We start from the raw sequence: 27,882 nt of genomic DNA on the forward strand, positions 1-27,882 counted from the left end.
ACCTTATGAGCTCCTGCTGTCACACCTACCCTAGCAGTGAATGGCTTGTTTTTCATTGCTGTTTCAAGTTCAGCAGGGAGTATGGTGCATTCCAGGGCTGAGGGGCTGTTAGTCCTGTGCACTGTATTTTTTTAAAATCAACTTATTTTCCTGCACTGTTACACACATTCCTACCCTGATAACAGAATGCTAGTGCATGGTACAAAGGTATAAGGGCTTTTTGTTTGTTTCAATGTGAGTGATTTCATTTTTATGGTTGGTATTGGAAGGAGATGATGTTGGAAAACAGTGAGGGACACTGAGCCCATGCAGCTACTGCTGCCATTAACTGAGCCCTAGTGCTGCTAAAAACTTGAAAACTCCACTGGTTTTTTGTTTTCTTACATCCAACTATTCTCAGTCTTACTTGTTATATTCTCATCTTATTCCCCAGCCTATCTGTTTCATTCGTGTTCCTATTGGGAACAGCTAAATTATGTTTAAATTCTACTTACAACTGTTTTTTGGTTGTTCCTCTCATGCAGGTATTGAACAGGGAGGTTGACCTGATGTCTAGACTGCAGTTTATTGGGCTGCTTTTGGTTTTGCAGTTATCCAACTTTGTCTAAAAACCCTGTAGTTTACATCAGCTTTCCACAACACCTCTGGGATCCGCTCTTAGGGGGATCGTGCTCCTGAGCTGGTTCATGATGGGGAATTTGATCAAGTAAAGAGGGCCATGGGTTACAGCAGTCTAAATTGTTCTAACTTGTAGACTTCCAGAGGTAAGGATGTGTCCTGAAATGAAGTGGGATATTGCAATTCCTCCACAGTGAGATGAAGACCCTTAGTAAGGTGGTGAGAGACAGAATTCCATGGCTTTGTCCTGCTCTTTAATACCCACCTCATGTCTGATGAGTTTTGAGCTTGATGTGAGTGGGTTGTGTTTTGAGCACTCCAGCTGTGATATACTGGGACTGAAGCAAGCCAACATAGCAAAGATCTCATATATTCATTAGGAGTTCCTACAGGGTGTGCTTGGTATTTATAGGTTTAATTTTAAGAACGCTATAATCCTGTAAAATTAGGAAATATTTTTATTCCAATAAAGCTGTTTAAAATTTTGCCGGTATAAAAGGCAACCTTGTAAAGATGTATAGGTTGTGTATATGAGACTTCTTCCCATTGACTCTTTCTTTTTTGTTCTCTGGCCAACTTGAAGAGCTAACGAAGACATATATATTATATATACACTCCTTCTGCTGAAAATACACTCCTCACCAAAACACAAGTCAGGCCATAGTGAGTCCTACCACAGGTCCATCTAGGCCAGTATCCTGATCTGAGTTAGCTAGGAATGGGTATCTAGGATAGAGAATAAAAGCTGGAAAGGCATATAAAATGACTCCTCAGACTGCTCTTGCCACTTTCAGTATACTGGTGAACATGGGCTTTTTGCATTTCTTTTATTATAAATGCCAAGACTAAATTTATAAAGCAATAAAGTTTGTATGTTTGTAAAGTTTATGTAGTTGGCTGAAGGAGATATCAGTGAGGAAGAGCTGATTTCACACTTCTTCATGCTGAGGTTGGCCAAGAGATGGAATTTGGTCCTGCTGTTGTCCCTGTTTATTTCTCAGCTGCTTTCCTTTGTGCTTCACTTGCTATTTCTAGGAAGGCAGATTTAGAGCTTGCTCAACTCCCTGGCATGACTTCATGGGACAGGGATACAAGAATCTCTTGACATCTTGTATTTGTACTACCTCAGGAATAAAGTTCAGATTTGTGCTGCTACTGTGATCTAAACCAGCTTGGAATTCATTTCAGCCTGTAATTAAATTGGCATTTGCTTTGGCTGCATTACTCTGGTGATACCAGAGCATGTCTGTAAACTTAGTTCTGTAATTCCACATTGCCAAATGTCTGCTATTCATGGCATTGCCCAGGAGGATTTTATTCTATTTCAAAGCCAGATTCCTTTAAATAACAGACATGATATCTTTGTACACACGTATTAAAATTTTGATAAAGGAAAGTGGAATAGTGCACCAGGCAAGGCGATTGTACCTTGCCTGGCTTTGAGTGCTCGTGGACTTCCATGTTCAGTCTCTCCTCCAAAATTATTCCTTGGGATGACTTTCCACCATAGTGACCAGACTGAAATCTTCACTAAAGTGATGTGAGGAGACCTTCAAGAGTAGGGAGAGGATACCTATTTCTGTGTCTTGTTATTGTTTGTAATGTTAAAAGTTTGGGGCAATCTATATTTAACTAAATTTTCTCTAAATACCAGAAGAAAAGCCACCATTACGGGAGGTTTTTGCAGGGTTTCTGTGTCCTGTGCCTCCTGAGGTGATGTGCAGGGAGGTTGTGTGTGTGCTCAGTGCTCACTGGTAGCTTGGGGATGGCTGGTTCAGGTGTTCTGGTGAGCATAAAGGAGCTTGGGAATGGCATTCCACTTGCTCATTAGAAGAAGAAGAAGCACAAATGTTGTGCTGCCAAACACAGCAGGTACTTTTTCTTTCCAGTTTCTTAGTTCTGTACCCAATGATTGAAAGCACAGCTACCCCATACAGATGCAGGACTCTTTCAGTGAGAATTTGGAACATTTTGCAGCACCTTTCTTCTGAATCTCTTTAATACCCATTTTTTTTTCTTATTTCTCTTCTATTATTTTGATTATCCTTTAGCAGATGTTGAATTGAACATTTCTCAGCAGCCCTCTTGCTGAGTTGGTCTGCTGCTCTTTTTTTTTCATGTAGTTATCTTCTATATCTGGAATGAAATCTTCTTTTGTGAAGATTTTTATAAGATCTCTGAGATCTTTTGTTCATGTTTTATTTGATCATCCTTTGTCTTGGACTTTTGACACACTTCTGTCTGCTTCTTCCTTGTGCACATTACATACTGGCCCCTTCACAGCCTTCCCTCTCAGTCCTTTTATTGCTAGGGAATGAGTTATTTTCTCTACTTGAGCTCATAATTAACTGGTAACTTTTTTTGCCTTTTTTTTGAACCTGAAGAAATGTGACCATTGAGTGACCAGCTCTAGTATTTTTTTTAAAATTTGGTATTTATGTCGTTAATCTAAGTTTGCAACCAGAGTGCTACAGTAACAACCATTTTTGGAAAGGAAGATATTCATATTTTGGGGGAATGACAATAGAATTGCCAAGATCCATGCTTAGTAAAAGATACAGCCTAATTCTAAAGCCACTATCTGAGCAAGATCTTTTATTAGGCCTGTTTCATTCATTTTCTTCTAGGAAAGCCAAGTTAATGTGTTTCTGAAAGTCATTTTTGCTGAAGATTTATAACAAAAACCCCTTAAAATTAATATCAACATAGGCTATCTTGAGCTCCATATAAAAGCAGGAAAAAGAGGCAAGATGAACATCACAGGCACAAGTTATCTCTGTGTGTTTTAATTTGATCATCTTTACACTGTGTGTAGGGTCTGAGGAGTACTAACTTGCACCTGGCTGGAGCCTTTTCTGACATTCCCTATCTGCTCTGCTTGGCTGTTCATTACAGTGATGTGTCTGTGACCCTGGCCCTGTACAGTCCTTCTGTACCCTACTCACACTTTTTAGGCTTATTGAATGCAATACCTGGCAAACCTTTCTGGTTTGTGTTGGATGCCATCCAACGCAAGCCATGAAAGCTGCTGAGGTAGCAGCTGCTCTGCTAAGGCAAGACTTCTTCACCTGGTAACAATGGGAGCCCTTGCAAAACAAAACCAGTGTTCCCACTGTGATATGAAAGGTTCCCAAAACTTCCATATCTGTTCCCAGGGTGCCATCTTTTCCCAGAGAGGGTGTTTTGCTTGTTATGGGAAGACTGCCTGAGAACCTTATTGTTTATAGAGTGATGCCTGAGAGAGTCTAATTGTTTATAGAAATCAGTCTGGGAACTGCTTTTGGAACTGCTTTGCAACTACCTGTTACTTTTCTCTCAATTGCATGGCTTCATGGCCTTTTTCTTTAAGCCATGCTTGAACTAAACTCCCGACACCCTTGCAACATTTTTGGTGTTGGATTCTCCTCGCATTGTCAAGCCCAAGAGCTCTGGACTCCTGCATGGTGTAGCTGCTGGTTGTTGTCACCCTTTAGTTTGTGCTGCTGACTGGGAGCAGGGTTGTGTCTGTCAGGTCATGCATGGAGTGAGCTCAGGTGTTTGCAGGGTGAGTTTGCCTTCTTTCCCAAAAGCCTGGCTCTGATTTAGTCACAAGCAAAACCTGTGAGAATGCAGCATGTACTTGCACTGCGACCTGTAATAATTCTGTCATTCATTCCCCCTGCTCCTTTTTTTGTTCCCCCCAGATAAATGGCTCATTTAAACTGGGAGCTACTGAAATACTCTCTGGCTGGCAAATGCAGTGCCTAGCAGCAGTCATCAAGGACGAACCAAACATGAGTGGTGGAGGGGAGCAGGTCGACATTCTCCCGACCAACTACGTGGTCAAAGATCGCTGGAAAGTGGTGAGTACCTCTGGATTTAATGGCCCAAACAAACCTCCTCCTCCTCCTCCTGCAGTGGCACAGCAAATTCCCTGCTTAATCCTGGCCTCTGGCAAGCAACACTCGAGTGGTGGGGTTTGACATGTCAGCAAGATGCTGCAGGGAGAAGGGTTTTGGAGTGGTATTTTCAGAAGGCTAAATCTGCCAAGGATTTTTATGTGGGATTGAACTGTTGCAGCAGGCTGAATAGTGTTCTAGTAGAAAATTAGATTTCAAATTACTGTGGCAAAGAATACTACAGACATGACTATAAATAAATTGTATTGCAATAAAGTGATGTAAAACCAAATGTTTTGGGTTGGAATGTCAGCTACTTCAAGAGTCAAAGTCCGTGATTAACTAGCTGGTTCAACTTCTGTGTAAATTTATTGAGATGCTTCTTAAAATTATATCATCATATATTAAGAGTTTTAGTTCTTATCTCACCTGTTGTGCAAGCTGGACAGGTTTTGCTTTTAAAATGCTGAAAAAACATTTGAATCCCATGTATAGCATTATCTCAATTTTTAACTGGGATTACCATCATTCTGAATTGTTGAACTCTCAGCAGAAGCCTCAATAGTTTGATCTACAAGTAATTTGCAGTAATAGCACTGAGTTGTTCTTTATGCTGACTGGCTGTGGTACAGTGGCCCAGGGAGTTTTGCAGTGGAGTGTGGAGAGCAGAGGACTAAAGAAGCTTGGGACTCTGAATTCACTTCAGTTCCAGGCTGTGGATAGGTTATTTTTCAATAGCCCACTTCAGACAAAATATTATCCTTTAATGAGACCCAGCCCTGCTCTTGTTGCTCCCCATTGCCTCCCTTCACTTTGTTCCAGCATTCTCCTCAGCCTTCACTTTTCTGTCTGGCCAATTGCTGAGCAGCCTATTTCTATTTAAGCAATTCAAACTGTTCTTCATTCTCCTGGCTTCTTGAGAGCAGATGGAGGAGCTCAGTTTTTTGAGCTGTGATTAGACACCAAAATGGAGACAACCCCTTTGCCCCTCCCAAAGCTTTCTGTCACAGCTGAAGGAAAGCTTTGCTGAGCTCCTGCAGCTCTGGACTGGAGCTGTACTTGTTTTGGAGGGACTATCCATGGTTAACTGACATAGGGGACTTGAATCATGCCCTGTGCTTACCAGTGTCTCAGAAAATAATGATTGCAGCTTTTATCTGTCTCTCCCTGCCCAAACAGAAATTTCCCCAGAGCCTGAATTTGGTCAGATGGGTGCTTGTTCTTTGCCAAGCTGAATTCCAGCGCTCTCCTGATGCCTTTGCTTCAGGTGCACGATTGCTAAAACTCATTCCTCCTTAACATGAGGAAGAACTTGTTCACACTGAGGGTGGCAGAGGGTTGGAACGGGCTGCCCAGGGAGACTGTGGAGTCTCCATCTCTGGAGACATTCCAAACCCACCTGGATGGGTTCTTGTGTCACCAGCTCCAGGTTGAGGCAGAAGGGTTGGGCTGGCTGATCTGCAGAGGTCTCTTCCAGCCTGAACAGTTCTGTGATCCTGGGATTCTCTGTTCTCCTGTACCTTGGCAATCTTTAGCTTGTACCATTCCCTATTTATCAACCCTGGAGTTGCTCCTTCCTAGAGAGGAGTGCTAAAACTTCTGTAAATGATGGGAGTATTTTTGTAACAGAGTCTAAACAAAGTAACTTCGTTCTTGGCAACAGCAGAACTCTTACAAGCACCAAAACCTCCAAATAAAGTCTAAAATAAGCTCGGTGATGCTTACAGGGAACATTTCAAACCAATTTTTAAGTTGGTAGAGGCACTAAGTGTGGGATTTAGTGCTTCATTGTTGCATGAATCTGTGACTGGGGCCCACTAGAAGCTCTGCCCACTAACTTTGCCTTAGAAAAGATAGAAATGTGCAGCTGTATTGTCAACAACAACAACCTCTAATTAGAGGAATAACCTTTTATGTTTTATAATGTCTCAGAGTAGCCTTAAATACTGCAGTGAGGCCATTGCCCCACTTGAAGGCTCTGAGAAATGACATGACTTGCTAAAGGCTGTAAATAGCAATGAGAAATCCTTTTTTCCCAGCTCTGAGTAGAGCCGGGAATTTGACCATGTGCTGGCTGACTTGTGCATTGTGAGCCTTGATTGAGCAGTCATTCCTCCCACCCCAAAAACAAGAGTGAGGTGCAGACCCTTTCCTTTTAGGCAGCCCTTCTGTGCCTTTCCCTTTCTTTAAGCTGGTGTGGGACCAGTCAGAACCACAAGCTGTGGGGGGCTTGGAATAATCTGGAAAAACTCTGAAAATACTTCTGGTAGCCCAAGGAAATGGACAGCATAGGATCAAGTGACCAAGGAAAAAAGGACTGTACCTTAAAGTGAGCATACAGCTGTAGTATCAGGAGTAGCATTTTTCCCTTTTGTCACAGATCTTCCTGAATCTAGCCCAGAATGTGCCAGCTGTATGGTCCAATCTTTGCTGTGGGTGATGGATCCTGCTCGAGCAGGTGTGTGGCATATTTATGTGATGCTGGGGTGCAACTGCCAGAAGGTCTTTTGTGTAATTTGTCCTCCCAGTGTCTCTGGCTGGGCATCTGCTTGAACCTTGTAGCTCTTAGTGCTGGCATACTTCCATTATTGAGCCGATTTCTAATTTTAAATTGGTGTAATGTATTCCTTGAATTCCTTTCCTTCTTTCCTCCTTTCTGCTGGCTGACAAAGCTTTGACAAATGGAGATGCTGGTTCTCTGCAGTGAGCCTGTTGGTCATTCATTTTCCTGTCACTTGAAGTCAGTAAAGTTTGGCTGTCTGACAGCAGTAACATTTTTGTTCTCATTTATGAAAAAAAGACACGGACAGGGTGTGCTTATGGTTTTTATCAAAACTTGTAGGTTTAGAAGTATTCTTTATAGTCATCATTCTTTACTTGCAGATACTTTTGATGAAGTTTAGGCAGTACTGGAACCACGTTTTGCCGAGTCCCCAGAGGGTCTTGATCCACGTGTGCTCTGAATGATGTGAACAGTTTTGTTCAGGGGAGGGAACAAAGTGAAATGTAACTTGTACTTGCTTTGAACTAGGTATGGATGTTAAAGCTGAATTTTGATGTATCTCTTTATTTCACATAAATGCCTTTTACTGGGGATTCACAACTGACACTTATTAGCAAGAGAGAGTTGGCAGCTCCTGCACTGAGCTTTGAACACAAGTGATGACTCCTGTACATGTGTATGTTCTTTTCTTAGGTGCAATCCATGTTTTGTTTGCCTTCAGGTTGCTGAGCTTCTTGATCTGAAGCTCTCCAGTTTATTTTGGAAACCTTGCCAGAAACCTCACAAAACTTTAGTGGATTCTTTACCTTGCCTTATTTAGAAAGGCAATTTATTATTCCAAGAGGGAACTTGGGACAAGGAAGGTTCTTTGTCAGACTTAGGGCCTGCTTTGGTCTGACTCTGAATTGCTTTAAGTGGGCTTTGACAGGTCTTCAGATGATTTAGAATGTGGCTGGCTGAGTTCTTGATTGGCTTCTCAGTTCATACCTGCTGCGCATGAGTTCATTTCCCTTGAGATCAGATCCAGTCCTCTTAAGCAAGTGGAGTGGGCTCTGGAGAGTTTGATGAATAAAGGTCAGCTCTTCCTCAGCTCTTAAGTCAGATGAGACCTTCTGGCCTTTTCTGGATCAGGTAGCCCATTTGGTGGGCTGCAGGATTTGCAGGCTTGGCTGTACCAGTGCTCCTAGGAGACAGCCACAGTGGTCACTGTTTGACATTGTCAAGTCTTTGAAGGCTGTGGATGACAGCCTAGACCCTGGCTGAGTTCACTGAAGGTTGCTGGCTTTCCATTTGGTCCTTTGCTCTGGATTTAGAGTGCTGCACATTTCTTTACATTGCCACCAATCCTGACACCAAACCATTCCTGCACTGGTCCTGGAATGTTACCCTGGGAAGGTCTGGTCTTTATATGATATCCTTGGAAGGCAGACTTTGTTCAGAGCAGTGGTGTTGTATATGCTTCTGGAATAAAAGATGAAATTTGTATTCAAGCTTATTTTTGGCTGGGGTTGTGTGTTGCCTTGGTTTTTTGAACTGTGTCTGAAAATACTGATTTTTGCTTAGTGAGAAGGCTGCGTGTTGCTGTTGTTGTTTTGGGGGTTTTTTTAGTAATCTCTGGAAGACTGTGCCACAAGAGCCTTTTTCAGGATGAATCAAAAATATTTCAGAATATTTAAAGGAGACTTCAAAGGGAGCCATTTGTGTGCTGTGTAACTCCTGATTGTCTGTGTCCAAGTGCAAATACCTACCTGTTTGATCAGATGAGCTATTCACTTGATTCCACAGCCTGGAATAGACGCCCAGCTCACACAGGGGCTCGTGCATTAGGTGGGATGAATCCTGCTGGTGTTGGCAGCCTGTATCCCAGTCAGAACAGTGAGTGAGTAGAAGAGAATATCCCCAAGGCAGTGAGGCTTAACATGGGTAATGACTCTTGATTTGATTACTACTTAGGTGATTCTAGTTAGATGCTTCATTCTCTTCCTTGACTTTGTGTTTGCAGTTTAATTCCTGGTTTGGGGTTTTTTGGGTGGCATGTGCCCATCTCTCCTTTGTGTCCAACAGAAGGCTATCCCAAGTTTACCTAAGAAAGTGAATTCCCATGGAGCACCCAGACAATGAGGCAATGGATGTGACATAAGCCCCTGACCTCAGCCAAGACCTTGACTTACAGCAGCTTGCTCTGGACCAAAGCAAAGGAAATGGCTGCTGACAGCCTCATTGTTGCTGAAAAATCAAGAAGTGTGGCAGTGCTAGTGGTGGTGTTGAATGGATGGTACCATCTGGTGTGCTGGGAAAAGTATGCCAGAGAATAATTTCCATAAGAGTGTGAGCAAGGATGCAAGGAAACAAAGGCAGCTTTGACAGCCTTTTATTGGCTGGAATGTGTGTATAAAATCAGTTTTCTCATTCAGCAGAAGCTTTGATCTTGATCTTGTGTGATCTCCCCTTTGTTTCTCTGTAGACCTTTATGTATCCTCCAGTTTGGCTGTTTTGCCAGGTGTGCAAAGCAGTTCTCAGTTTACCTTTTTGCTTCTTTCCCTTTCTCATTTATATATCAGACAACAGAAGATCTTGTGTACTGAATCCTGAGGTATTAGCTGACGTGTTGTTGCTATGCTGAATGTAGCACTGTTTTGCAAGAAAGATTTTTAATAGCCAGCTCACTTAGTGTGAATTTCCAAGTGGAAGTAGGGCTGCACTGTAATAATTTATGAATAATCTGTGGTGACCTAGTTATTGGCTGTTTACTGCATAAATGTGCCTGTTTAGCCCCGTGGAAGGTCATGAGAAAAAATGACAAGAAGTTGCTCTGGACAGCAGCTTTCAAGGGGTTATCAAGTTATAGTTCAGAAACAAGGCTGGCTGTCAAGCTAGAAACACTAGTTTCTAGTGGAAAACACTTATTTCTTCAAGTGGAACTGTTTTTCTTGATGTGGGAGCCAGAAAAGCAAATTATTTTGGTCACCTTGGTAGGCCGGGCCCTTTGTTCAACAAACTGGACAGATGCACAGGACAGGTCTTTGGTGGTACAGAAGACACTAAAATATCATCTAAACATTGTGCAAGATCCATGTTTGACTATCTATCTGACTGAAACTTCTTTTCCTCTCTTAAGTGTTAAGTGTTATTCAGTGTAAACCTGAATTTCCTCCTGGGCAGCACAGTAGGCTTTAAATATACCTAAGAGAAACAAATATAAAATTATTTTCCTGGCATAGACATTGACTCTTGCAGCACAAGAGGAGTCTTTCTTGTACATGATTATATATAACTATGTGCACATATGCTGTCAAGTCTCAGCAGAAGGAGGATCAAGGAATCACCTTCCAGGAAAGGCAGAGGATCCTCACTTGCTCTCTGAATGGGAGGCTACTCTACAACAGGCAGACAATCTGTCTCTAGAAGGTGCATATCAAATATGCTGAATCTTATGATATCTTTAGCTTTGAGTTCATGTCAACTGAAGTAATGGATTCCTATTGTGGAGCAGTCTTTAATTTTGCCCAGAGACACAAAAAGCATAATTTGGTTGGGATTCGAACTGAAGAGAAAAAGAGGCTGAGAAAGAATGGAGTTGTACTGGTGGCTTGGACACAACTGTTTTGAGGTAATGCTGTTAGCAGTTCTTTGAAATGTGACACTGAGATAATTTCACTACCAAAACAGATAAAGAATCTTGTAAAAGATTCCAGTGGATGTTTTGTTCTGTTTTTAAAGTCTTTGAATGAGATGCAAACTTCATTTAACTTATTTCTTGAAAGATTTGTTCCAACTACCACGGTTATGTTTTACCACAGAGATGTTTTTGTTGATGGGGAATGACAGTGCTGTCTCCTTGAAGGGTCTTTCCTTGAATTTTGGCAAGAACATCATGGAGGCAATAGGCATCATCATTTGCTTTTAAAAAAATATCACCTGTCATTGCTTGCTAGGCTTGTTCTCTGTTGTTGGAGCAAAGAATTTATACATAGCACTGTCAAGCGGGTAGCTGGACTTTTGCCAAGCTGTGCAGGGATTCAGGCACAGCACAGACTGGGAGCTGAGCTTGCTCTCCCTGCACAGCAGAGGAGCAGGCTCTGTGACAGGCAGCTTGCTGATCCCTCTCGTGTACATATTGTAGCAAACCCCTTTGTACTTTTGCAGCTGAAGAAGATTGGTGGAGGTGGCTTTGGGGAGATCTACGAGGCAATGGATTTGCTGACCCGTGAGAATGTGGCCTTGAAGGTGGAATCAGCTCAGCAGCCCAAGCAAGTCCTCAAGATGGAAGTGGCTGTCCTGAAAAAGCTGCAAGGTAAGGCAAAAAGCCATTTGGAAGTACTAAAAGTGCATGTTAACTATTAGAATCCAAAGTTGCGAATGGTTTTTATAGTTTTCTCCTCAGTTTCCACTTATATCTGATATCATGTTAAGTCATCCAGCTCAGAAAGTTGTTACATTCTGCAACTCAAGTGAGATCCAACAACAGGGACTATTTTTTCTGCCAGGATATAAGGACAATGAGGAGACTTGGACTGAACTATTGGTCCACTGGTCTGTGCAATCTAGTGATGCTGATTAGAAAATAAGGAATAGAGGGAGCAGCACCTGACTGGAAAATGAGGTTGCCTCCCAAAGGACATGGAGCCCTGAAGCATGACAGAGTCGCCAAGTAAAATGGTTGGCTAGTAGAGAAATGCAAAAAGTGGACAACAGGAGGTATGGGGAAACTGACTATTAACTAATTTTTCATGTACCTCACTGTCCTGAAGGCAAAGAGTGAAGTGATGTGCCTGTTCTGAATGAGGGTGGAAAGGAGCTGTCTTGATGCAGTTGCTCCTGGCTGAAGGAGGGGGGCTTCTACTAAAAAGATTGCTATGGAGGGATGTGAACAAGGAATTTCTAAATCTGCCTTTGAGGAGCTGAGAACTGCTGTTGGCTGAAGGGCATTGTGCATGGATTTCCTTTTTAAGGCAAAGCCAGCTATTGCCAGGTACAGTTTATGTGTTTTACTATAAAATAAATTTTTAGGGATGTTCCTTTCTGCAGGATTCCCACTTGGGCTGAAGAAACACCTGCTGAAGCAGTGAGTAGGATCCTTATCACCAGGGCTCATGCTTCAGAGATAATGTTGTGGCCCTATGAGTCTGTACCTTTACCTTTGTACAAAATCTCCAGAGATTTAATTGAATTTGAGGGCGAGGCTGTTGCAGGCCTTGTGAAATGAGTTACTCAATGTTTGTGACAGATTGCCTCTAGGTAAAAGCCAGTGAATTATTTTTGAAGGTCACATAGTTTTCCACATTTCAGCTCTCCCAAGAGGAGGACTAATAAGGCCTCTTTTGAATACTCTGGATTGTAAAAGATGCAGCTGAGCTGTGTAAAGGAGAAATCAGCCCAGGTCATTGCGAGGACTTGTTGATCTGTGAAAGGCCTGGATGCACAAGCTCCCAGAGAGGAGCAGAGTGGGTGTCTGAGGTCTGGGCACACTGCCACGAGGGCAAGTAAGGCTGTGATTGAGATTTTTTTTTTGTTTGGTTGTATACTTGAAACTGCTCTGCATTGAGTGAGGGTAGGACTGTGTGGAATGATGGATTTGAGTACCACAAACAGTGCTGTCATGCTGGCCACTGCCAATAGGTGCTGCATCCAGGGCAGGGAATGCTTGAAAAGCATGAGCTGAAATCACTAAAGCAGATCAGAAGATGTGCGAGGTGTTGACTAATACTTGTGTTTATTTCTGGAAGATTGTTGAGAATACCAAATGCTTGAATAAACACCCACATTTGTGTACAGGATGATGCTGGTAACTGGGGAGAGGGAGTGGTGCTGTATGGAACTAGAAAAAGCCCCTTGGCAAAGCAGTTAGTAAATATTCAAGAAAAGGACAGAAAAGACAGAAGAAGCAGAATTGGCTGTGCATCAGCTATACTGTGTAAGAATGACACATTACTGCAGCCATGTTCTTTACAAATCAAGCTGTTCTGTGAGGAATTTAGCTTTTTTGGTTGAAGGTTAATCCCCAAATGCTTTACTGAAATAAATGATAAAGTTAAAATAAGAAATTGGGTTGAGAGCATGGGGAATCACGTATTGTGTATGTTTTCACTGTGAGTGTTGCAATGAGGTGAGAAACATTTCAGGAAGGGAGATACTGCCTTTTCCCAACAGTTGGTGGTAGAGTAAGTTTTTGGTATTGCCATAGGTGATACAGTCAGTTCATGGATTTCCAGATGAAAAGCAAGGGAACAATATTGTCTAAAATTCCTCTGTACTTTTCTGATAGAATTGAAAATTACAATCCCTCTTAAACAGTGCAACTTTATTGTTTCCTATTTAGGTGTCACACCAACCTTAAGGGACTAATGAATGAGCTGCTGCTCTTTCCCGAACTTGGGATCAGAATCTTACAAGTTGCTGGAGTTCAGCAGAGTTTGGGATAGAGAAGGTTGGCCATTGGGCCACACTGCAGACCTGGTTTGGGCACAGCCTGACCCCTGAGAGCAGCAGCTCCTGGTTGGTGTGGACTGCAGGCTGCTACCAACAGTGAGGATTTCTGGGACAGTTTGTGGAATAGCCACATTTATACCAAATACCCAGATTTAATCATGGAGCTCAGCTCCAGGTATGTCCCTCACAATGTCCTTCCTGCACCAGTCAGGTAATGACTCTTCTAGAAGAGTCTCTGAACCTTCTGATAAACACCATGTGTAGTTTTCTGCTCTGAGGGTGGCCATGTGCTGGAGCAGGTTACCCAGAGAGATGGTTGGAGATACTGAAAAACCCAGCTGGATGTGAGCATGGACAACCTGCTCTAGCTGTCTCTGCTTGAGCAGGGGCATGGACTGGATGATCTCAACAGGTCCCTTCCACCACAAGTGGCTCTGAGATACTCAAGCTTGGCTGTGTGAGATCACTGCCATGTCAGCATCTCTCACCTGCTCTGTGGAGTCATTTTGTTCTGCTCATACTTGATTTGAATTTTCTGGATGTAGAGTGAGTTTTCTGCATCTGTTTAGATATATTAATATGTTTCCCAAAGGCAAAATTCTTTCTTACTTGCAAGGATCATAAGTTGTCTTCTGACCAAACTTCCAAATCTGTTCACTGTCTTGGGTCTGTGAGACACTATCAATGGTGCCCTTTTGTGCTTTGGGTGAAACACAATTGAGAAGTGAGCTTATGGAGTTTCTTGTTCCAGCAGGTGATAAGCTGAAGCTCTCAGCTTCCTGCTGTTGCACCTTTACCCAAGAAGTTTTTAGCAGCATTTGTGTTTTTTTCTTGCCTTCCATAGACTTTAGTAGTCAAAATCAAAACCTGGTCCCGCAAAGTTGCTGTAGAATATTTCCTTGTCCAGGCTGGACTTGCAGGGCTCTCGACATTCTGTCTGGTGCTACTCTATCTAATTTCTAATCAATTCCAATTTCTAATCAATTCAGAGCCAATTCTAATCAGAGCACCACAAGATAGTTTTTTATTTTAATCCTTGTGGAGCAGTATTTGCCTTACATTGTCTTGTTGCTCCTAGAGAAGCTAGTAGAGAATTACACTACTAGGGTTGAAAATCTTACCAATAACAAATTCTGAAACTGTTTCAGGGACAGTTAGGGCACATCTGCACAGTGAATTTGGGCATGAATACAGCTTCTCTGTCAGAATACCATTTGTGTGCCAAACCCTCATTTTATTCCCTTAACCACTACTGTAAATCTATCTTTAAGTGAGGTGTGTGTGTGATTGTACCATTTGCACACAATTTTAACATAATGGGATTTTCTGCTTTGCAGTCAAGCACTTTGAAACCAAGCCTAAGCTGCAGTGACAAAACTCCTCCTGCAGATTGTCTCCAGCAGAGGAACTTGCTGGTGCAGTTGGACCTGCCAGTGTTTTGCTCTGTAGAGAAGCCTTTGGATCACTTTAATTTAAAAGTAAATGGAAATAAGATCTGTATGGCTAAGTGAAGGAGTAACTTGCATATCCAGAGAGCAAGGACAGCTTTGGCTGGATTTTTCTGAGTTTCAGCCTCTGAAGCAATGTCTCCATCAGTGAGCAGTGGGGAGAAGCAGTTGCTCATGCCTCTACATCTCCAGCAGATATGGCTTGGGCTTTACACTATAAACTTCATGGATTTATTGGGGTTTTGCTTTGGGTTAGTTCTAATCTGCCCTCCTGTCTGAGGGTGCATTTGTTGGTTTGGCCTCTCATGTAGGATTTGGGGACTACTTGGTATGCTCCTGAAATAGAAATTCATGGTCTGTTTGCTCAGAGAAAACCTTACATGACCCAAAGCCACTCTGGGAGCACTGACACGTGGTGGCTGGGATGATTTAAGGTAGTATGGGGGCTTTCTTTAAAACCTCATTGCTTCTGTAAACCAGGACTCTGAGGCTCCTGGTTTTTTGAATCATGAGGAGAAAAAGAAAAAGTGATGGTTTCCTATCATTGAACATATGGAAGGGAGAGTACTATCACATCTGGATGAGCAGATGTTTTTCCATCTCCTCAATGATTTTCTAATCCTTTAAAATACAAATGGACAGTGATCTGCCTGCTCTCTCTGTGATTTTTTTCCCAATGCTGGATTTGCTGTGGAGCAATATTCAGGTGGCAAAGGAGCATCAGTACTACCCAGACTCAGTTTCCTGCTGCACAAGGATCTGTCACAAGGAGTGCAGTTTGTATATCTTCTGGTCCACAGGCTCTCTAAATATGGCCACAACATTCAGTTCCCTATGCTGAGATTCTCTTTGGAGCAGCCTAGCAGGCTGTAATTTAAAATGGCCAGATTATTTTTGTGCTGAGCAATGTTTTCTGTTCATCTGCAGTGGCAATGTTGCCCTGGTGTGAGGTTACAAGGCCCTGAGTATTTGCTTTTGATCTCCCTTGGCTGCCAGATATTGCTAAGCTCCCTTCAGTGTGTTGTTTTCTTTGTAAATGCCTTCTTTTCAGTGAAACCAGTTCCATTGTGTAGGACTCTGATTAATATTATTCTGCAGTGCAGAGATCTTCTGCATATTGAGTAGTTGTGCAAGATGCAGCCTGGTCACAGGCAGTGTAGTTTTTGAATACCTGAATTTGTTACAGCAGATCCTGTACTGCTTGTTCCCTCTTTATTGCTGGGGTTGGACAGATAAGAGTTTCCTAGCACAATAATGGAAGAAGAGGAACCTTGCTTTTCTTACTTGCTGGTCCTAGGGGTTTTTGTTCTTATTACATGTGAGTTTTTTGTGTTAAAGTGCTGCCTTAATGCTCTGTGATTCAGTTTCTTTTACTTTTGCAGACACAGTTTATATGTTTCTACAATATTTTTCTAGGTGGATGTAAGCAAGCTCTCTGCAAAGACTAGAAAGCAGAGTGAATTGCCCTTGTCAGACTTGCTGTAACTTCAGCCTTTTTTCCCATCACTGCATTTTTCCACGTGGAAATGTTTGAATGAACTGGCATTTGTTACACATGATTTTTATGCTATGGTGCCATTGGGTGGGGGAAGGTCATGGCATGGCTGAAAAAGGATTTAAACCACATTTTTTTGAGATGTTGTTAAATTTTTGCTCCAGTAGTATTGTGCCCTGATCTGTGTGGGATCTATTATCAGTACTCCTCTTCAAGTACTGATAATCTGGTTTAGGGAAACAACTAGAGGAAATTAGTTTCCTCTAGTTGGTAATTGTGCAAGGTCAGGTAGTTTTACCTTTAATTCCTCTAGTTGGTAATTTTGCAAGGTCAGGTAGTTTTACCTTTAATTGATTAGGGGACAACGACCAACCTTTTGGGTTTGTGCCCATTAGTTCATTGACTTCTTGCAGAAGCATTAGCAAGCTTAATCCAGTTGGTTAAATCCTAGCTGATTACTGTTGAGTAATGTAGTTATTTAAGCCTTACTTCCAGCAGAGAATTTGTCTCCTTTCATGTTCAAAACTCCTTTGTCCAGCTGAGTTGACAGGTCCCTGAAGTCTGGCTGGTTTGTCTGGCCAGAGATGAAATTGGTAACTGCAGAGGAAAGAAGTCAATGTGAGCCAGCTCTGCCAAGCTAAAGGCAGCATTTCCAAGTTAAGTTAGATGATGAAAATAACTCTCATTTCATTTTCTAGTCCTGATGAATCCTTCATTTCTTTACAATATTTGCACAGAAGTGAATTCAATATCCCCACAATACAAAACCTGTGATAAGCTGATAAACCTGACAGTGACAGGCAAATAAAGAAGAGGATGGTTGTAAAATGTGCACTATAATATAGAGAATTGAGAAACAACTGCACCTTTCCAAATACCAGTGAGAGCAGTTGTACAACTGCATATCCATTGCTGTGCATATCACAGAGACCCCAGCAGGGCCAAGTGCTCAAACAAGTTATGTCATGGTTAGTGACCTAAGCACTTGGGCTTTTCCCACTATGTGACACAGATCCAGAAGAAAATTTAGGCTCTCAGGCAGAAAAGAAATTTATCTGGTTGCTCTGGCCTTTTGTCATTGAAGTTTTGAATCCCACAGCCTCTCTGGGCCCCTGTTCCAGGGTTTCACCATCCTCATGGAGGAATAAAGAAATAGCATTTATTAGGAACTTCCCATATTGCAGCTCATGCCCAGTAGTGCCTCTCTGTGTGTCTCTCTCATGGATTAACCCTGGCTGGCACTAAGTGCCACCCAGCTGCTGACTCAGTGCCCCCATGGGATGGGGAGGAGGGCAAAGATATCAAACCCATGGGCTGAGATAAGAACAGTTTATTAATTGAAATAAGAACAATAACAGTAGCGATGAAAAGGGAGATAAGAAAATGAAAGGGGGGAATAAAACCCAAGAAGTACAAGTGATGCACCACCCTCTGAGCAATGCCCAGCACATTCCCAAGCAGTGGCTCCTGGTGAATCAGCCCCAGTTTTTATACCCAGGATGACATCCCATGGTAAGCAGGATCCCTTTGGCCCATTCAGGTCAGCTGCTCCAGCTGTGCTCGTGCAAGGCCCCAAAAAACTCTCTCAATGAAGCTTTTAACAGGGCTTATGGTTGTTCATTTAGACACACAGGAGAAACACCAACAAGATCTTCTCAAGAGGTCCAAACAACAAAATAGCTTCTCTGGTAGCTTTGGAAAATCAGAGAACTTTGGCAAAAGGCTGGGAGCAGCATTCAATCAACACAAAACACTTCTCAAAGCATTGACTTAGCCCGCTCAGCTTCACAAACTCGAAGCCCATTTGATTTTAAGTTACTGAAAAAAAGGGAATTAGAAGAAGGAGAAGGACAGAAATGGTACAGAGAAGGACACATACAGCTGCCAACTCCTGGGTTCCACCAATATTCAGCTGATAGAAACACCAAGAGGAGGTCAGGACATGTTCTTGCCACATATTTGGCCTTAAATAGCTCTTGGCCTTCCTGGGCCCTTCTCCCAGGTGTGACTTCTGGTCACTTGGCCACTCAGGAGCTGGGTCAGGGGCTCCAGGGGTGGGATGTGGGGCATTTTCTCCAGTGTGACAATTGGCAGCTCTGTCAGGCTGGGGTGCTGGCTCTAGGGGTGCACTGCCAGGCCAAGGCCCAACCTGCCCTGCCTCACACACGTGCACCCAAAAATGTCTTGAGACATCAACCTTTGCAGTGTCTCACAGCTCCCTCCTGGCTTCTTGTGCACCTCCTGACTGGCAGAGCAGGGGAACAATGAAAAGTCCTTGACTTAGGGTAGGAGCTAAGCAACAGCCTAAATTAAACACTCATGTGTTACCAACACTGTTCTCATCCTAAATACAACACACAGCGCTGTAACAGCTACCAGGAGTAAAATGAACTCCAGCCCACACAAAACCAGGACAAGCTCTGAGGAAAGTCAGGCTCCATCTTCTTGGCACTCTTGTGTTGGACCAGCAGAGAGTTTCCCTTCTAGTGCCTTCCTAAAGGCTGAACAAACCCAGTTCTCTGGCACTTTCTGTTAATTTAATCTGTTACATTTTCCTTTCCTTGCCACCATCCTGGTGGCCCTGCTGAACTCGTGATGTTGGCATTGTGCAGGAGAAAATGCAAGAATTGGTGAGGTAACAGTAATAAGAGTAACAATTGCTATGAGATTTATGATAATTCATGCAGCAGAAGTTACTTCAGTGTTTTGGGTGAACTGATAGGAATGAGACAGCTACTCCATGGAGGTGAATCACAGAATTTTAGCATAAAATTAAAAGATTACATTTTTTAACTTCTTTGTGGAGAAGAGTGGTTACTGGTTTTCTGGTGAAAACACAGGAAATATGGAGTCTCTTACAAAAAAACCAACTTCAAGTTGCAACAATAATGTCACATATTTCTTTCTTAGTATTTATTTGATTCGTTTCATTGCTGCATTGAAAATACATTAGGGATATTTAAGAACTTAAATGAGTAGAAGATTGGAATGAATATTGGTGCCCACCAGTTTGAAATTGATCCTTGTGAAAAAATAGACTCAAAAAAGGATCATAATTTAGGTTCTTTTAGGGGCTGTGTAATGAAAGCTTTTCATGTAATGAAAATTTTAAAGTATTCAAATGGGGACTTTAATCATATCTCTACAAGGTGATGAATATCTCTCCAAGGGTTATACATGAGAACATAATTATTGACTGTCATTTTTAAGTTTCTTCAGAAAAAGGATGGTGAAGACCATTTCAGTGACTGAAATCTTTCTTACCCCATATTATATGGGACATTATTATGTTGATTGTAGTTAAAAGACTGCAGTAGAAAGAATATTTTTCTGTGGCTGAACATTAAAATTTTGCCTTAACTAAATGCTTGTGAACAAAATAAAACACTCTGAAACTTTTCTCAAGTCAGTGCTTATGAACATTGGGCTGATGTATTCCTCCAATGTTAGTAATTAACTGGCCAAAACTCTTCATAATCTATTGCCCTGTTTTTTGCTTTGTTTTAACAAACAAAAGCAGATACAGAGCATATTTTCTATGGTATAACTTGTGACCCTCTGGAATATCTGGGTGATTGTTGAGCAGAGCAGTAAAATGGTAGTGATGCTTCCCATACCAAATATACCTTGGGAAAAAAAATACATTGCTCCCCTCACTTCTTTCTTTTCTGGGTTCAAATATGCTTTGCTGCTCTCTTCTATGATCTCCATGCTCGAGGAGGGCATGTGTGAGAAGAGAGGCTATTTCCTGCTGCCTTAAAGGGAATTTATGGATGGAATGACAATTCCAGCATCCTGTCTGCACAGGAGGCAATTACACATGATTGTTCTTGTGTGCTTCACAATTCTGCTCAGCCTCAGGACTGAGCAGCAGGAATCCCAAAATCACACCTGACTGTCAGCCTCCATCTGCTGCTTCAGCATGGCATGAGCTGCTCCAGGAGAGCAAACAGTTGTAATCTGGTGCCTCCTTTAGATGAAAAATGAGTGAAAGGCTCTGGAACCCACAGGGTTTGGTGCTGCAGGCATTCATCCCACCTGTAGGACTGGCTGGCCGTACATGCAGCGCTTCTAAATGTGGCCTGCCTTTCCTACACTCTGTTATATTCTTTTTGTTTCATGCAGAAATGGGCACAGTTTTCCTTCACCTCCTTTCTTCTGTTTTCCTGGTGTTGCTTGTGTTGCAAGGCAGTGCATGGCAGAGCTGTTCCAGGCAGAGCCTAAATTCCCGAGACCAACTGGCCGGGTTTTAAAGCCTGTTTTGGACTGGAAAGGAGGATTCAGTATAAAATCATGTCAGTTTGGGGATGCAGGTAATCAAGAACTGTCAGTCCATTATTTTCAAAAGTTGTAGTAAGCAGAAACACGTTGTCATCCTAAACAAGCAAAAGATTCTCAAAAAGAATAAAAACTAAAATGCTTTTTCTTTCTGTAAAATGTTGTGATCCAGAAAATAGTGGTGTTATGGAGGAAACAGATTTAAAAGAATTTTTAGAAATTAGCAAGGATGTGTCTTAAGTCATACCACTGGAGACACTACCCCTCTGGTTTCACTGAAATTAGTGATTTAGATGGGCAGGTTCTCCCTTGCTTTTTAATGCTTATCTATAGTTTTGCAGCAACAAAAAGCATGTGGTGTCCGTGCTTTGCAATTATTTAAAAAAATAAAAGCAAGTTTAAAAAAAATGAGTAATTTACCCTTTTCACCACACAATAGCTCTCATTATCACTAGAAACAGTCACTGTGTTTTGGCTTTTGCCTCAATATCCATGCCCTGGTGCTCTGAAAGGCGAACAAAGGAAAGTGGGACTCTCTAAATCTGTGAATCATGGCTGGGATGAGTGTGGGCTTGCTCCTGTCCATCCTCTCTGCCCCCTGTGTGGGTGGCCAGCTTGCTGAAGCACGGGAGTGTAATGAGATCCTAAAGAAACAGAACTGATGCTTTCTGAGGTTGCCCAGATGTGTTGACTTTGTAGCGACAACTCTGGCTCTGAGGGTCCCTTCACACTAGCAGGCAGTTGATGTTATTTCTACACTGCCTATTCCCATTAAGATATTTGAAAAAACTCCTTTTCATTGTCCCCTGCAGGATGGGGATGGTCACCTCACAGAGACAGGGACAAGGCAGAGGTGTTTAACACATTCTTTGCCTCTGTCTTCAACATGGCTGATGGACCAAGGGGGTCTCAGTGCCCTGAGCCTGGAGGATCTTGGCTGTGAGAATGATCAATTCCCAGTTGAGCCTGAAATTGTGCAGTCTGCTGCTCCAGCTGGGTCCCTACAAATCTGTGAGGCTTAAAGGAATTCAGCCAAGAATCCTCAAAGAGCTGGCTGATGTCATTGCAAACCCTCTCTCCATGATTTTTGAGTGGTCTTGGTAATCCAGAGAGGTCCTAGCTGACTGGAAGCTGGTGAGTGTTGTCCTGATTTTCAGGAAGGGAAAGAAGGAGGACCCCAGAAACTACAGGTCTGTCAGTGTCACTTCAGTGCCTGGTGAAGTTGCTGAGCAGATGGTTCCAGGAGGCATTGAAAACCAGCTGGGGCAACCCTGGATGTACAGACTGGGGAATGAAAGCTGGAAAGCAGTGCCACGGAAAGGGGCCTGGGGATCCTGGTCCATGGCACGTTGAACATGGGTCAGCAGTGCCCTGGCAGCCAGGAGGGACAACCCTGTCCTGAGGGCATCAGGCAGAGCATGGTGTCTTAGTTTGGAAAGACAATTGTCTGCTAAGGAAGGCAGAAGCCTCCCCTGAAATGGAGAATGTAAACCCCCTCCCTCCAAATTGCTATAAATTTGAAATTAAGGGGCTCTCGGGCAAAAATATGGGAGCAGGAATAACTGTTCTTTATTAGGGATGAAAATAAAAAGATAAAATAAACAATGCAGTAAACCAACACTGACAGGGTCAGAATATGACCTGACACCCTGTGGGTTAGGGTGTTGGTAGCAATCCAATTGGAATTGTGCCTGCAGCCCTCGTGGAGTGTCAGATGTGGTTCTGTTGGAGCAGGGATCCTGTAGAGAAGGATGTATTCTTCCTCTGAAGATCCAGTGGAAGAAGAGGCAGCTGCTGTTCCTCTGGGAAATCCAGTGGAGAAGCTGTGCTGGTGTTCCAGAATCTCCAGAATCCCCAGATTATATCTGGGTAGGAACACTTGGCTCTTCCCTCTGGGCATTTTAAAATGAAATTGCTTTTATGTTTCAGTGGAGTATTTCCATAAACATCTTTGTTTTTCAGTTGTCTCTGACTATAAAAATCAGGGTTTGCTCATGTTGAGGTAGCATTAGATTAACTGTTTCAGGGTAAGCAGTGCTAGTAGGTAAGTGTGGTGGTGGTGTGTACAAGTGAGCTTGTACTGAGTAAAGTCAGTGTAATGAGCTGAGCTCAGTTTTTTATGCATAACTCCTTACCTGATACCATTTTATGGGTACCAGCCCTGAATCAGAAACCATTTCTCTAAACATGATGATCACAGGGTTGTTATCTTGTGTTCATTTCTGTTTCTTTTCAGGAAAGGATCATGTTTGCAGATTTATTGGCTGTGGAAGAAATGAAAAGTTCAATTATGTGGTCATGCAGCTTCAGGTGAGTTCTGTCCTTTGCCTCTCCTGTCTGTCCCATAGAGATGGCATCACTGGGAAGGATTTACACTGAGAGAATAAGGCCAAGCACTGGTGTAAAGAATTGGTTGTACACAGAAAGAGGGTGGAATGAAAATGAGTGAGAAGGGCTGGTGCTGCTCTTGATATCCCTTGGGATGGCTCCAGTCGTCAAGATGTGCTAAAATATTTCATAGCTCTGCTTTTCTGTTCAAGATGGCTTTCTGTCAATTTTCTGGGGAAAGCACTTCAATTCAGAATGCTCACAGGAGCAGCCCACAGCATTGTGCAGCAGTGGCAGCTCTTTGGAACACCTCCTGCTGATCTGTGATGCAGCATTCAAAATATGCCTTGTGTCAGAGCTCAGAGTGAGCCAGGGTGTCACAGCAGCAGCACAGTTTCTCTGTGAAAGGCCGTGATCTCTGGCTCCCCTGTCTCTCCCAAGCTCAGCATTCTGCTCTGGAAGTGTGTCCTCCTGTATGAACACTGCTGATATCAAGTCAATAAGGGCAAGTACTTGGGTAGCTACCACGTGGTGACTGCACTGCTGGGCAGTAGGTGAAGCAAAACAGGTACCAGCAAATCCCAGTATTTCTTTAAAATAAACTTCTGATTCTTTTGTAGTTCTGCTTTGCAAGACAGTTGTATAAAACCAGTAAACTCCTGGTGCTTGATTTTGCCTTTTATGCACCATTGGCATCCCAACTGCTGTTATGGATAAAAAAAATCCTTTCCTTTCTAAACAACCCTGGCTACTGCTGCTGCTGCAGTGTGGGCATGAATATGATTCATGAAAGGGCTAGCCTGGAGCTCAGGGAAGAACAAGGCTTCTACCCTCCCAATCCTGTCCTTACCAAGCCTGATCAAAGAGACTTTATCTTGGAAAGAAATTTCTCTGCATGGGTTCTCTTACTTTCTAGTTTGTTCTTGACTATGTAACCGAGCTCGTAGAGTAGGCAGAGCTAAAAATAATTTCATTATTTGCAGATGAAGATGTTGATGCATGAGGCATTAGTTAGTTCTGCACCATCACTGTTCAGGCTAAAATTCTCATTCTCCTTCAACTTCAAGACATGCTGAGACATGGTTTATCACGTGTCACTCTGAATGTTGTGTACTGCAATTCTCCTTTTCAGTCACCAGGACTGAGGCTTCCACTCTCAAGCTTTGCAACTCATTGCATCTTCACTGTTCCATAATCAGCCTGACAGTGTTTATTTGGAAAATAATGCTCATTTTGTGTCTTTTCCTGGTAGCAATAGCAGCTGGGGAAACTTGTAGCACATTTCAGCGTGCAACCTTAAAAAATGAGCCTTGCTTTCCATATTATCATTGGATAAGAGAGCTGGTGTTCAAGGAGCAGCTTTACAGTGGAAAGCAAGATCTGCTGTCAGTTCAGTAACTTGGATATTTCAGAACAGCAATAACAAAGCTGTGCTGCCTCTAGTAAAGTGTCACAGAAATTCAAGAAGATAAGCACTAGAGAGGTGGTTTCGTTTGATTTTGTTCATGTGAAGGAGCAAACCTGGGTGGACTGCTGTGGCTTGGCTGTATCTATGAGCTGGCCTGTGTCAGGTGTGATTCTTCAAGGGTCCAGAGCCTTAAGTGAATCATGGCTCAAAACAATTTGGGAGACTTGTCATATGCTACATGAGCCAGCTGGCACCTTGATGTCTGTACCTAACTTCAGAACTGGGAACAAGTGGATGAAGAGATGGCATTTGGAGAGCAATCTCTGTTTTCTTCTCAGCTGTTTGGATTTTTTAATATATTTGCTGTTGGGAATTTTGCTTGAATTCATGTGGACTTGTATTACAAGCATATGTCTTCTCTAGATGCTAGATGTGTTCTGTATATGTTTTACAGAAGCAGAATCAAGAGATTCTAAAGCATAGCAATGAGTAGCATGTCCCTTAGCTTTTATTCCTCGTGAATGTTCTCTGAAACAGCAGGTTCTTGTCCCTAGTGTTTTTAATGAGTTGGTAAATGCATTAGTTCTGTGGGTTACAAGAGCACTCTGCCATGGAATACAGTCATTTTAGTAGCTTCTCTTTACAAAGCTAAAGAGGTACAGACAAAACTGAGATGACAGACATCAAATAATACTGGGATTTTTTCTTGCATTTACTCTGTCATTTTTTCCCTTTTCTTTCCTATATTGTCTTGATTTTCATGCATAGCTGGTCGCCCTTTTGTTTTTCCTCAGAAATTTAATTAACTGGAGGTATATTAGCAATTTGTTTTGATAACTATTAAGTCAGTGGGAAAATCCTCCTCTCCTGATTTTGGGTATGATTTTACTGATAGACAACTTTCCCCATTGTGGTGTTGCCACAACAATGCTGGCTTGAGCTTGAACCAGACCATGTGTGCTAGGAAGTTTCTGATGAAACTGCAGCACCACGACCTGCTGGAATTTGTACTGCTTAAATCTTTAGAAGGCTCAGAGAGCAGCCAGAGGTTGTGCTGAAATCAGCTTCTGTATGGTCTGGGTTTAACAGTGAGGAGATGCTGGTCTTTCCAGTCTGAGGCACTGCTGTCCATGCTGTTTCTATTTATCAATAGTGACCAGCTGACTTCTCAAGATACCATATTGTTATCTTCTTATCAGCAAATGCATCACTTAAAAACTAAAATGAACTACTGGAAGATCTTACGAGAAATAAAGCAGACATGGCATGAGCTCCTCTCTGAGTAGCATGTCTGGTTTTTTGGTGTTGCATGTTAGAACTCACAGCTGTGAAAGGCTCTGTTTCCTGTGGTGGTTTAAGTGTTCCATTGACCGTTTCAGGGCAGAAATCTTGCAGATCTCAGAAGGAGTCAGCCTCGGGGGACTTTCACACTGAGCACAACGCTGCGACTGGGCAAACAGATTCTGGAGTCAATAGAAGCCATTCACTCTGTGGGGTTCCTGCATCGGGACATCAAGCCTGTATGTTGTTTTGGAAATTTTCCTTTGGTTTTATGTCTGTCTGTTCTGCTTGAGTCAATAAAGACAGTGTGAGTATGGACAGGTCTCAACAGATACATTTAGGCTTCCTTGCACACTTCCACTGTCTGACATGTTTGATATTTTCCATAGGTACAGAATAGTAATATTGTATTGTCCTTCCTTTAGGTGCATAGAAATCCAGCTTTTATTGGCAGAGGCTGCTCCATGGTGGGTTGGTAGCTGTCAGTCCTACTTGCACCAGTCAGGATCCCATGATGAAGCAGTCTAGTTCTGAATGGCCCTTTGGAGCCCAGCCAATTATCTCTGTAAAAGTTGTTCATAAAGGAAGTCTTGTTCTGTGACGCATCACTCGAATAAATGTTAATTCATGTATTTGACTTAGCTAAACCATGCTCTTAATCCTACATGAGTGATTGCCAGAAGAATTGGAGCACAGTTTCCAGTGTCAGAAACACAGTCACATTGTTGGTCATCTGCCTAGGCAAAGCACAGTAATTCCAGGTCTCATTGTAGAAGCCAGTCTTCTTCCTACAGCTCTTCACTACTTGTCCTGGACGCTTGTTGCTGTGCCATACCTGTGACCAACTTCTTTCTAGCAAACTCATTTGCTCCTTTTAAAATTAGCTGCTTTTGGCTGACTGGATTCAGCTGAAAACCAGTCACTGATGTTGGCTACAAATCCTTTAGCAGTCACCCATTATGGTAAAGGATAGAACTTTAGGATTGAGGTTAAAAAAAGGAAAAGCTCTGTTTGCTTGTTATTGGTTTATTTACTAAGAACCAAGCCTGGTGTTTTCTATATGCCTCAATGTTCAGATAGATCTTGGCAGTGCAGTAAATGGAGATCCTGGGAGTTAGGGCAGAATAATTCATGCTAGCAGCTGAACTATGAACAGAAGCATTTGCCTACAAGAACTCCAGCCTGTTATGCAAATGGAGTTCTCACTGCAGAACTAGTGGTGTTAAATGTAGCTCTTTGTCAGAGCAGCAGAAATTTAGCTAACCTAGTGTGAATTTTAGCAATTTTGAGACTCCTCAGTCTCTCATCTGCAAAGCGAACTTCTTATCAAGGCAGTGTTCTCTAATCATGATGTTTAAGGTGCATCTTAAAATGAATCTCTGTGACTCGTTTCCACCATAGGCATGTGGAGCTGCATGATGGAATTTTGCTAACAAATGGCCACTCCTACCCAAGCTGCTGGCTTCAGTTTGACTTTTCTTTCCTTCTTTGTCCAGTCCAACTTTGCCATGGGCCGGTTACCTTCGACGTACAGGAAGTGCTACATGTTAGACTTTGGGCTGGCCCGCCAGTACACCAACACTACTGGGGAAGTTCGACCAGTAAGTACATTTCAGGCAGTGTTTTCCCAATTCTGCCACTGATTAGGAATGGAAAGGTTTTGTGGTTCTGTTTGTTTTGTTGCTGTTGTGTGTGGTCATTATATTGCGCTGCATTTTCTGCAAGGTGAGAAGCAGTGACTTCAGCTGAGTTGGGGATCTGAGAAGGGATGGTAGATCTTGTCTTAAAAGATGTGTGGCTTTTTCTTTTTTTTTTTTTCTGTTTTGTTTTATTTCCTTTAGGATAATCATGTTTTCCACAGGCTTGCAATACTTGCTGAGTACAATATGGACTAACAAAGAGGGTGAGCCCAGTGCTGGCCATGTAACTTTTGTAGCCCCAGGGGACTGGTCTGGTTCAGTTCTCTGTGGTCTGGTGAAACAGGTTGGTGTGTTCTTAAAGCTTTTGATGAAAAAGTGTGCTAGAAGTTAAAAGCTGACCTGATCTCTGGGGCTGAGCTTACTGTGATGCTGTTCTCACCCTTCCTGGCTTTGGTTTTATGTCTACTGCCCCGATCCAGATTTCCTAGCAGGGATATTTCAGTGTGCCTGCCTGGAGGGGAGGTAAGGGCAGGGGGCATGACTTGTGCTGTGTAATATGGGTTTTATCTTCAGTTC

The 27,882-nt window shown here is 42.6% G+C and overlaps 1 protein-coding gene across 1 annotated transcript in view; it reads left to right on the forward strand.

Moving 5' to 3' along the window:
- The window catches only part of TTBK1 (tau tubulin kinase 1), a 93,972-nt gene that overhangs the window by 12,329 nt on the left and 53,761 nt on the right, over positions 1-27,882 (forward strand). The window contains exons 2-6 of the mRNA XM_058802758.1: positions 4,302-4,460; positions 11,146-11,293; positions 22,886-22,959; positions 25,765-25,905; positions 27,163-27,267. Coding sequence (XP_058658741.1) covers positions 4,353-4,460; positions 11,146-11,293; positions 22,886-22,959; positions 25,765-25,905; positions 27,163-27,267 — 576 coding nt within the window. The 5' untranslated portion in view covers positions 4,302-4,352. The remainder of the gene's footprint in view (positions 1-4,301; positions 4,461-11,145; positions 11,294-22,885; positions 22,960-25,764; positions 25,906-27,162; positions 27,268-27,882) is intronic.

Source organism: Ammospiza caudacuta, chromosome 3 (genome assembly GCF_027887145.1).
Source record: "Ammospiza caudacuta isolate bAmmCau1 chromosome 3, bAmmCau1.pri, whole genome shotgun sequence".
In the NCBI taxonomy this organism is placed as follows: Eukaryota; Metazoa; Chordata; class Aves; order Passeriformes; family Passerellidae; genus Ammospiza; species Ammospiza caudacuta.